The following is an 11,242-nucleotide window of genomic DNA, read 5'->3' as shown; positions in this document are numbered from 1 at the left end:
CCGTTCTACGTGAACGGGCTGGTTCACCCTCGCGTCCCACTGACGCCGCCATCCCATGGCTCAGAGCTTGGTGGGGGAGGAAGAGCCGAACGGCTAGCTGATGTCAGCCCCCTCACCATCCGCAAAGAAGTCGATGACTTCCTGTCTACCGGACTGAGTGTCCTACGACACATTCGCGATGCGATGGCTGGAAGCCAAGACATGCAGAAAGAGTATGCAGACGGAAGAAGCAGAAGAAAAGTTGATAACCTTAACGTCGGAGATCTGCTTTTTTTATGCTAAAAGCCTTCCAACACATGCAGTCTCTGCTGCCTTTAAGACGAAGCTCCGTCCACAGTCTATTGGGCCTTTTAAGGTCGTGGCCAAGTGAGGCCTTGCGCATACGCTGAACCTATCGATAAGGATGCGCACGCACACGGTGTTTTATGTGGGCTTTCTTAAGCTGTACCGGGATCCGGCGCTCGGCCACCCAGAAGCTGAACCAGAACTAGTTCTGAGCACGGAGTGCAACAATTTCAATATACAGCGGCACAAGGCGCTCCACCGTAACGTATTTGTCTGCTCGACAGTCCGACAGAGCGCGATGGTCCTTAACTTGAGGCAGTCGTCGCACAAAGTGCTCTACGCCCTCAAGGTCTTCCGAACTGCGGTATGTGGCCTTGGCAAGATGCTCAGCGGAGTGCCGATGATGGCGGACTTCGTTTTCTAAGATCGAAGAGCATCGCGAATCACCGGACGGCGATCGATCAAGTCGTCATTGTCCGCCGCCGACAGGGGACAGAGCTCCGAGCTGCCGGGGAGCATACACTTCGACGGTGTTTTGTCTGTGGAGACACCCGTAACCTTCAGAACGGCTGACCCCTGCGCAAGGCGCGTCAAGGTTCTTCGAACCATCGCTCCAACGCCTACCAGTCTAATTCGTCGCGGGGAAACGACACCACCCAAAAGGCGCGGGGCGACCTCTTCCCGACGAGGATGGTGGCATCCACTATCACATGGAACGTCTTGTGGGTGGACGTCATCGACAGAATATCTTATGAAGTGGCTGGGATACCTAGACTCCGAGAACTCTTGGTAATTTGAGGTGCCACTTCGGCAAGACTGCCCATATGTCGTGGACGCTCATCATCAGAGGGAGCGTTCCGCGTCATCGTACGTCCTTTGCTTTGCAGCAATACTCAGGGAAGCAAACGGCCATGAGCTGAGCTCAAGCCAAGGCCCTGAGCTGCTGTGGTCGCAGACTCACCCATATTAGAGGCCACAGAGCTCGCGGGAGCGTTGATGGATTGATACATAGGTCGCAGAGCGACAATTCGAAGGAAGTCAGCGATGCGCCTTGAGTTTGGCAAACTCAATTCCAAGATGGAACCCCACGCGCATGTCCACCTCCATGTGGCTTCGTATTAAGTTGGACAGCGAGGGAAGTTTTTGGTGCTGCTGCACCCGTCGCTCAAAGAGAATTTCATCATCTGCGGCGGATTCACCAGAGTGAACACCACAGGAATCGTACGCATCGCGTGTACAGGAAGGCCTTCTCGTTGAGCCCGAAGTTGAGCGCGATCAGGAAGCGAGCTCGGAAAGCTTTTTGTTGGGCAAACCCAGCTTGTGTTGTGACCAGGGGACCAATTATCTAGACACCCAACCGCGTCGTTCGCTTCACTAGTGGGATCCGCCGAGCATAAGCCGTATCCCACACGAGGGTCTGGGACCGACCATGGATGCGAGCGCATGAGTGCCGCCCTGAAAGCAGCCTCCAGCCGCTGCTTCTATGCCTCGTCGAGGCGATTGGTGATGATACCACTGATTAAGGTTGTGAATTCTCTTGGAGTAAGAGGATTGCGATCTGCTACACTCGTACTGGTTCTAAGTATAGAGAGTAAAGTCGGTGAGTTTTGCCTAGCTTCCTCTAAGCGAATGAGCTACAGCAGCCCCCGCTTCAACGCTTTACCGTTTTTTGCGCTTTTTCTCACAATAAGTTTTACAGTAAAAGCATAAAATTGCTCAATAACTATAATATATATTTCAAAAGAAATCATTCGATTGCTGTGTTCTCATACGACGTACAAGTATGACACCTTATGCAAGGGTAATGTATGCACCTTCACTACCATTCAGTTCGCTCTCTAATTGAAATGATAGTTTAGCCTCATACTAGTCATTAAGCTAACAATTGCGATTATCCAGCTATCGACACCTATGTAATTGCGCCTTTCATTTCACAATTAATGCAACTAATTGGTGTTTCTCAATTATTTGCTGTAAATCAAATGTACACGTCAATTGTACCTTCATATACCTCATGCCTCTGAATTTGCACTGACGTTGACCCCCCAGCTTTGAATTTTAAAGCCATCAAATAACTATGAAGGAGCACGATTGAATATTTAGCTTGAAGCTCTTGCTGAACAAGAACGTCTCCGCTTCTAAGGTTTTTAAGCGGTTGGTCAGAAGTCCTTCCAGGGTAGAAGACCAACAGTGTATAAAGAGGAAATAATGGTACTCAGTCTGTTGGTGCCGTGTCGTTACACAAATGACATGCCTTGAGTACTGGGCTCTCACTGAAATTCTGGGTGACTACACCTTTCGTGCCGTCACTGACAGTCTCAATGATTGAAGAGACCCTAGCTACAGGGCAACATGGAGCCCATCCGGCTTGTGTGACTCTTACCCAAGCGCTATCATACTCTCCTCTAACAACAGAAAGTACGACTGGACTTGATCCTTTTACTACCTCAGGTGTGTAGACCCAGATCCACATTTGAGTCCCTGCTCTGAACTTGACCTTAAGATCAAGAGGCAAAGCTCAAGAATTGACTCCGTTCGGCTATAAAACCAGAGCTAAAGACGCGGATTGTAAGTGCGACTGCAAAACCCCCAAGTTTTCAAAATTTTAGCTAGATCCTGAGATGAAATGTCAGTATCGTAATAACCAGTCAAAAGATTTTCAAATATTCATTATTTAACAATTAATCTACTGTACCATTCCCAAAACATTACAGATAACCTATTAGCGTCCACGCAATTTAAATCTCTTAATAAAGTGAGACATTACCCTGTCTAGCACTTCTGTTGGCCGATTATCATCAATTTGACCTGCAGATTGCAAGTAGCTTTTTGGACCGCCATAGCGATCGAATAGAGCTTCAGCGTGCTCTGGCATGAAAAAATCTTTTTTTGAGGCACTCAGAAAGAGACACGGAAGTGTGAAGGTTGGCGCTGCGTCAAGCAATCGAACGTCACGAAAACTAAAATTTCCAGCCTTTTCAACTGAATTTGTCAGAATTTTCTGCGATGCAGTAACCATCGGAGACGGAATGTATAGACGACGTCGCTCCGCACTTCTAGTTATCATCTGCAGCATATCCCAAATCACTTGCTCCATGTCTCCGTACGCACTATCAGCGGTCAGCGCAAAGATAAACGACATGCTTGGAGTTTTGCTGGATGAGCGTTTTCGGTATCCCTGCAAATGAGCTATACCGCCATTTTTGGTGCAGCTCCGACGAATAAGTTGATAGCATGCCACTGGATCTAGTCCTTGCACAGGAAAGTTATCAATGGCAAGCAGGACAAAGTCACCGTGCGCTGCACAATACGCGCTGAAACGAAAATGAAGACCTTTGACCAGTGGGATACACAGCAACTGTTGTTTTTCTTTGTCCTCCACGACATCAAGAGTCTTTGCAGCCTTACTCGTAACAGTCATTGTCTCATACTGATATGGCATGCGCTCCTTCACATGCAGCAACGCTGCTACAGATCCGATGTCACGTCCCCAAATCCCAACAGCTGACGCACGGCCTGTAGCATACAAATAATCCACAACTATACGCAAATCGTCCTGTTCGAAGTATCCAAATGATACACGATCACCACCAGAAAGCCCCGATCCGGACAAATCCAGTGCAAAGAGCGAGAAGCCCGACGCAAGCACTTTACGATGCAAGTAGATGCACTCTTGACGTGAGCTGGATAAGCCGTGGAGATACACAATGCACGGATCTACATTCATTAGCTGTGTCTGCAGACTGCTCCGTCTGAAATTGCAGTCTGTGCCGGATGTTTTAGCTGGCAGCTTCCCAGCGAAACAATCTTTCACCCGGTTTTTTTCGTCACTGTCTAGCGTTGATGTCAATGAAGGACTTGCGACTCTTGCGACTTTTGCAATATGATCTCCATCTCTCACAGCCCTACGACGCCAAAAACTGCAGACTAAGTGCTCTCCTCGTAAATTTTTCAGTTGAAAGTCTTCGCGCACAAATTCCTCGTCCTTTTTGTAAAGAGTGTCAAGCCAAAAACTTTGATCGCCAAGCTCCCGAACCGAATAATTAGCTCGTACCGGGCGAGCGATAGATTGCACAACCTCTTCGTATGTCTCATTAAATAGATTCCACCAGCTGCTGAGACTGTTGGCATTTAGCTCGCGCTTGTGAATCTAGCACCAAGAAATTTATAATAGAAGACTGATGTTAGAGCAGCCTAGATACATCAAATGCATACAGCTTGAAGTTGAGGCTTTACTGAGAAAATGAGCACACTTACTTCGGCTTCAAGTTCACCGTCTTGAAAGATTTCCATGGCAAGAGATCACGTTATTGCTGTGGTCTTGGAGAGTGGCGTGTCGAAAGTACCAGAAATTTTGCTTATACATCTGTGTACTGTAGAAAATTGAAGATTGTTGTGTTGTCCTCGTAATTTTTAAAGCAAACTATGCTGAAAGCTTTTATAACTATTTTGAGACATGTCTCTTCGTTGTGATGTACTATATTTAGAGCCAGTCCAACTCAAATAGTATTGTGAGAATTAATTTGTTAAAGACAAGTTTGTTGGTATTTTTTTTGCATCTTAATCAGTTGCCGTCTCTTCAAAAAAGTTCGTGCCAAGTAGCTCCTCCGGTAAATATGTTTGATTTTTTACCTCTTCCGCAGAATAGTGCGGGTTATACTTGTACTCTTTCCCGTAACCTAAACTTTTCATCAATTTTGTAGGAGCGTTACGAAGATGCAGCGGAACGTCCGGCAGTGCGCCTTTCTTCCACTCTCGAATCGATCGTTTTGTTCGTTTATACGCAGCATATACCTCGACAGACTTTGGTGCACGCGCTAACATTGTCGCAACATGGGCAAGAATGACATCACACTCGGGCATCCCAATGAAGTGAGCCGCTTGATATGATGATACAGCCAACGGGAGCAATTCAGGAGCTGCAAGACCGACATCTTCACTTGCAATTCGAATAAGACGCCGAGCAACGTACAGCGGATTTTCACCACCTTCAAGCATCCGAGCTAGCCAATAGAGCGTTGCATTTTCATCACTGCCACGGATCGATTTGTGTAGTGCACTGATGCAGTCGTAATGCATATCCGCGTTTCGATCGTAAGAGAACGGTTGTCGATGCGAAAAGCAATGCTGAACATGGGTACAAGATACCCGCAGAACATGGTTTTCTGGGTCAATAGGAGCGGTTTGAAGTGCCATCTCCAAACAATTTAGTGCTACTCGGGCATCACCGGCACATAGGGTAGCTATGTACTTGATTACCCCGTCTTCAACGTCAATAAGCGCTCGTTCAAATTTTTTGTCGCATACAGAATCAGCGTTCGTCAAAGTTTCTGACTCTTGTGCTCGTGTCAGTGATTGCACACCTCCAGCGGAATGATCCCGCAATGCACGTTGAAGAATTTTTTCAATAGATTCTGCTGTATGTTTTTTGAGTATATACACACGACAGCGACTTAACAACGCATTGTTCACCTCAAACGACGGATTCTCTGTGGTCGCGCCGATCAAAGTAATCGTGCCATCTTCTACCGCAGGCAAAAAGAAGTCCTGCTGACCTTTGTTAAGGTGATGAATCTCATCGACAAAGACGATAGTTCGTCGACGCAAAAGCGTCTGCTCGCTTCTAGCTCGATCCACGGCGTCCTTCATGTCCGCAACTTTTGACGTCGCGCCTGATAGGCTGATGAACTTGCAGCTCGTCCGCTTGGAGATTACATGAGCCAACGTCGTTTTACCACACCCTGGGGGTCTGTGTAAGAACCGAACCACAGCACAACGTTATCTCGTATATTCTGACAAAACATTGCATCTCATCAAGGCAATTGTTACCCCCACAAAATCATGTTAGGCACTCGATCAACCTGGATCAGGGAGGAAAGTAGCTTTCCAGGACCAAGCAGCTCTTCTTGACCCACAACATCATTAATTGCTATAGGTCTCATCCTCTCTGCCAGTGGAGTTGCTGACACATCGTGAAGTTGCGACCACTTGCGCTTCTTAACAGCGGAAGGCGAGGGGGACGAAGGCGGTGGGCTGAAGCCAACAGCTTTGCTGGCTGTTGAGTTCCTGGGCTCAGCTGATGGCGGCAGAAAGGGTGACGATTTCGTAGCTACTTCGTGCTTGGACAAGCAATCCTCCACATGCAACGTGAGATTCATAGAGCGCACATGCCGCGAGCAGATTGGACACTTGGTTGTGGCCATCACTAGCAAATAAATGTTTTTATTATTTTTAGTGTTTGATGTTATATTTTCCCTCCTAACAGGCATCTAGTCAATAATTGGTCCTGCGTCGAATTCGTGTAGAAAATCACGGTCCTGCGTCGAATTCGTGTAGAAAATCACGGTCCTGCGATAAAGTCACGTCTTCATCCTGCAACAAATTGACAGTCAGGACATTATCTTCTGGAATTGCACGGTACTTGCGAAGAAACCGGTGACGACCCAATTTACGAACATTTGGTCGCTCTCCAAGTTTCCGACAAGCACAATTCCCCGACTCCGTTGTCCCGTTGCTTCCGATATCGACAAACGCTGAGGTGCCGTCATTCGGAGGCGAGTCGGACGTAGTGTTGGTTTCCCATTCATCATTCTGGGAATTTTTAGACCATACTGGATGTGTCGTCAGAGGATGAGAGGAAGGCGAATGCTGCCGTTTATGCCATCTGGGAGACTGTACAAGCTGCGAGGATATCAATTCTCCCACTTTCGACCCTGGGCTGTGACTTGCAAACTTGCAGCCAGTGTCACTTCTGCATGAGTGTTCGTCGAAAACAACAAAGGGCTGGCGGAGAGTAGTATTGACTTCATCAAAGTAAAACATGGCATTATTGCACTTGAAAGACTGCGAATGTTTAACATGGTGCATACAGCCAGCGTTCATGAACATGTTGCCTAAACGAACGCCTTCGCCAACCGTCGCCACAGCTCCAATGTCTTGCATCTTCTTCGTCGCCTGTTCGCCAGAAAAGCTCCTGATAATTGTCCCCATGCCACTACTTTTAAGCATCGTCGACTCAAGCTCCATTGCCTCACACATGCCAAGGGCGAAAACATTGCAAATCTCGTCTTGAATTCGTTCAAGAGCTTCAACGATCTCCTGTGCAGATGGACGCAAACGAGCGTCCACTTGCCAAGATGTCATAATGAGGTCCGCTAGACCAACGTGCAATTGACTGTCGAGCTTAGGGCGCATACCAGCTATTACCGACTCGAGGACTCGTAGATGGTTGTTGTTTGTATTTGGGTATTTTTCAGAACTCGGATTCAAGATATCCCACATTGTGATAGCCAGCGAATAAACATCAGCTGATTCGCCATACGAGGCAAATCCTGCTCGACCATTGATAATTTCCGGTGCCATGTAATCTACTGTTCCCTTTACAGTCATTTCTGGGGCTGTCTTACGAAGCGTTGGTATTAATTTCTCATTTGGAAGGTCTGACAATGTCGTTGGGATCGCTCTATCGCCCTGTGTGCTAGCGTTGCCGCTCCGACTGGAACCTGGATACTGTTGATAATGCGCTGCGTCAATCGAATGACTGCTCGTGGCAGCAACAGTATCTAGGGCTGATATCGAAGCATTTGCGACGGCTGTGTTCTTGGCATCATTTAGGCTGCTTCCCTCCCATGTAATATTAGCCTTGGGTAGACTGCGGGACTCGCCGAAATCAGTGAGCTTGACGTTCCCATCGACATCCACTAAAAAATTACTCGGCTTGATGTCACGGTGCACAAAAGCTGGAGAAAAGCTGTGCAAATATGCTACAGCTCTTGCAGCATCAATCATGTAGCCAAGGTTTAAAAGGAACTGTTGGCGTCGTGGCTGTAGCTGTCGTGTCATTGCTTGAGTAACAACATCGAGACTACCTATACATAACTCTGAAACCAAACAGATGGTAGGGGGCGAGACACACATGCCGTAAAACTTGACAATATTTGGATGATTAAGTGCACCGCAGAGAGCAGCTTCGTGAGAGAATTCCGCTACCGTGTCTTCTGTTACACTGCTAGGCGTGTAAACTTTTATTGCAACCGGGGTCTTCAAATGCAAGAGTCCATTGTAAACCACAGCTGTTGAACCGACGCCAATACGCTGCTTGATGTCAAGGACGGAGAAATCAATTATGTACTTTCGATGCATTTCAATTAGCACATGAAGTCCCTGAGATGACACACGCTCGTGAATGTTTCCTCTGCGAAAATGAGCTTGCAGACCAACTGCTCGCTGACCGAGACCACGCCAATGTTCTGTATCAGCCTTCAGCAACCGATAGACAAAGAACGGACAGAGCAATCCCCACAGTACGTGAATATAGATAAGAACAAGACCAAGATGGTTGTACCGGTTGCTAAAAGCAATGTGGAAGCCGAACTCGAGTGAGTGATACACTATCCCAAAGGCACAGTACTCGCGCAAAGTCCTTTTGCTGGCACGTGCAGGTGGACGGACAATCACGTAGACGTAAATTGGGAAGATGAGCAAGCGAATTATCACCATCAGGCAAAAGTTGGAGGTGAAAGCCTCGCCTTTGTCATTTAGAGTTGTATACCAGACGAAAGGTAATGTGTAACACGCTAAAACTGATGTAATAACAATCGATCGCACCAAAGCTGGCATCGAGACGCTTTTCTGCAGCATGAAAATCAATGCCAGCTCCAGCACAAAGTGACGACCAGCGCTTTGTGCCTCAATCGCGACGTTTCCAGCACTCGGAGCATGGAAGTGTGTTATGAGTGCGACCATAAAGTACATGGCATACGCACCCGTAGCAGCACACAAGATCCAAAGCAAAGGCTGAAATGCCGGCAATAAGGTTTTTCGTGATGCTTCACTGTCACCTTTAAGCGCAACATGGCGGTTGTGACGCATGTACACAATAAGTGCCAAAGAAAGCAACGACATTAATCCATAACTCACTAAGAGAACAACCATGAGTACCACAATTTGATGTTTGGCATAGTCGGATAGATCCATATTGTCAATTGACTTTGATTCCGAATCGCTCGATGTTGCTTGTGCCGAAAGGAGGCGATAAAACTTTTCTCGTAATAGTATGGCTTGCTCATGGAGCCCAGTCATTTCTGTTCTTGTTGAAAACTGTTTTGAAGTCACAATCCATTTGAAAGACGTATCTTCGATATATAGGTTCGGTTCACAATGGTCGCTCATATAGAAGAAAAATGGAGGTAAAGACCGTGTCGTGAGTCTATATTTCTTTTGAAGAGTCTTTGTTGATAACTACATTACGCAAGAAACGTTACAACACTAAAGATGAAGTCCGACGTGCTAGACAATTCGATATCGCAAGCAGCACCTTCGTAAGTAATGAAGACTGTTCGCCGCATGTTCTTTTAGCCAAAACATGTTTGATGTCCAAAGCCGCACTCTCCATTTATGGAGCTTCTGGGCTATTATGATGGTTGATAACATTGCGATATATACAGCTTGTTAGGCCATAGTAGCAGCTGTTCCAGGAGCCAAATCAAAACCATTGTCGTCATTTTGCAATGGCAGATCTCCCTCAACTGGCAAAGAAGCCGCCAAGATATTCAAAGCAGGCTCTGGGGCCGCTTCAAAATGCTTCTGTCGACTAAATCGAGACTTCTTGATACTAATCAGGCGCTGCCCCAATTGTCGACACCGGCACATAGGGTCATCACGCGGTCGAACGAAATTCTCAGACGATTGGATGGAACTTTGACTGGAGCCACGCGCCAGCATGGGAAGACTTGACTCAATTGACTTTCGTAGACTTATCTGTTCAAACGATACCTCACGATGGATGGTTGGTAGAATACTGTGAACATTATCACCAGAGAAGTAGTAACGCGCTGTCGAAGTATTTTCAAAACTTCTGGAGTGGTTCACGTGGTGAAGAACGCATGAGTCCATCAATGCGTTCCCCATTCGAATGGCCTCTGCCGGACACCTTACAAATCGGCGGTCGATTAGACGGTCTACGAGAAAGGATCCAGGAAAGGCCCGTGTCTCATATGCCGCCGACAGAGTATCGGATTTTTGGCTGTCGACTAATTGGCTCTTTAAATCAAGTGCCAGTTGCGAGCACAATTCCTCCTGCAAGCCTTCTAGAGTTGCAACGATTTGTTTTGCGGATGGGCGTAAACCAGGATCAAAATGCCACGAGCGCTCGATTAGGCTATGCAGCGTTGTGGGAGTGGTGCTTAATCCAGGACGCGTACCGTTCAAGATTTCTTTAATCACTTCAATCTGATCTCCGTTCGTTCGTGGAAACTTCTCCCCGTCAGGATTTAAAATGTCCCACATGGTGACAGCAAGTGAATAGACATCAGCTGCTTCTCCATGTATTTCAAAAAACGAATTTTCGAACATCTCGGGTGCTGTGTATTCTATCGTTTTCTTTTTCAGGTGCTTGCTCCATGGTAAGCCAATACAAGTCGCACTTACACCCATGGGCGAATCAATTGAAGCAAAATATTTGTCTTCAAGTATAGAGTTGGCTCCTTTTGATGCTCGCGTTTTCTGTTCCAGCTTCGTTACACACCTAGACTCGCCAAAGTTCGATAATTTTACATTGCAGGCTGCATCCACTAAAAAGCTTTTCGGTTGTATGTCACAATGAACAAAGGGGGGCGAGAAGCTATGAAGATACGCTACAGCACGAGCAGCATCCAGCATATACCCCACACTGATCAACAATTGTTGTCTAGCAGGGTAAATATTTCGTAAAAACACTTGATTCGCTAGTAAATTAGCTAAATTTCCTTGACAGAGTTGAAATACAAGGCATATTGTAGGGGGCGCTATACACATACCATGGAATCGAACGATATTAGGGTGGTTCAAAACACTGTGCATGGCCGCTTCGTGTGAGAAGGCAGCTACAACATGTTCACTGCAGCTCGTAGGTGCATACGCCTTCACGGCAACAAGCGATTTCATTTTCAGCGTTCCTTGAAAAACCACTGACGTGGAA

At 46.8% G+C, this 11,242-nt stretch overlaps 4 protein-coding genes across 4 annotated transcripts; all 4 read right to left on the bottom strand.

The window, feature by feature from the left end:
- Positions 1-3,007: 3,007 nt before the first annotated feature.
- On the bottom strand, positions 3,008-4,578 carry PHALS_08485 (Predicted alpha/beta hydrolase; the record flags this gene model as incomplete). Its single annotated transcript, XM_024723840.1, has 2 exons — positions 3,008-4,435; positions 4,543-4,578. The coding sequence occupies 2 exons, from the start codon at positions 4,576-4,578 to the stop codon at positions 3,008-3,010; spliced, it is 1,464 nt and encodes a 487-aa protein (XP_024574776.1).
- A 267-nt stretch (positions 4,579-4,845) lies between these two features.
- On the bottom strand, positions 4,846-6,488 carry PHALS_08484 (atpase wrnip1; the record flags this gene model as incomplete). The annotated part of the gene is made up of 2 exons (XM_024723839.1): positions 4,846-6,034; positions 6,115-6,488. The coding sequence occupies 2 exons, from the start codon at positions 6,486-6,488 to the stop codon at positions 4,846-4,848; spliced, it is 1,563 nt and encodes a 520-aa protein (XP_024574775.1).
- A 106-nt stretch (positions 6,489-6,594) lies between these two features.
- Positions 6,595-9,366, bottom strand: PHALS_08483 (protein kinase; the record flags this gene model as incomplete). Its single annotated transcript, XM_024723838.1, has 1 exon — positions 6,595-9,366. The coding sequence occupies one exon, from the start codon at positions 9,364-9,366 to the stop codon at positions 6,595-6,597; it is 2,772 nt and encodes a 923-aa protein (XP_024574774.1).
- A 369-nt stretch (positions 9,367-9,735) lies between these two features.
- PHALS_08482 (tkl protein kinase) lies at positions 9,736-11,208 on the bottom strand (the record flags this gene model as incomplete). The annotated part of the gene is made up of 1 exon (XM_024723836.1): positions 9,736-11,208. The coding sequence occupies one exon, from the start codon at positions 11,206-11,208 to the stop codon at positions 9,736-9,738; it is 1,473 nt and encodes a 490-aa protein (XP_024574773.1).
- Positions 11,209-11,242: the final 34 nt, after the last annotated feature.

Source organism: Plasmopara halstedii (assembly GCF_900000015.1).
Source record: "Plasmopara halstedii genome assembly, contig: Scaffold_322, whole genome shotgun sequence".
In the NCBI taxonomy this organism is placed as follows: domain Eukaryota; phylum Oomycota; class Peronosporomycetes; order Peronosporales; family Peronosporaceae; genus Plasmopara; species Plasmopara halstedii.
The sequence above is the reverse complement of the archived record's forward strand: the minus strand, read 5'-3'. Positions and strand labels throughout refer to the sequence as shown.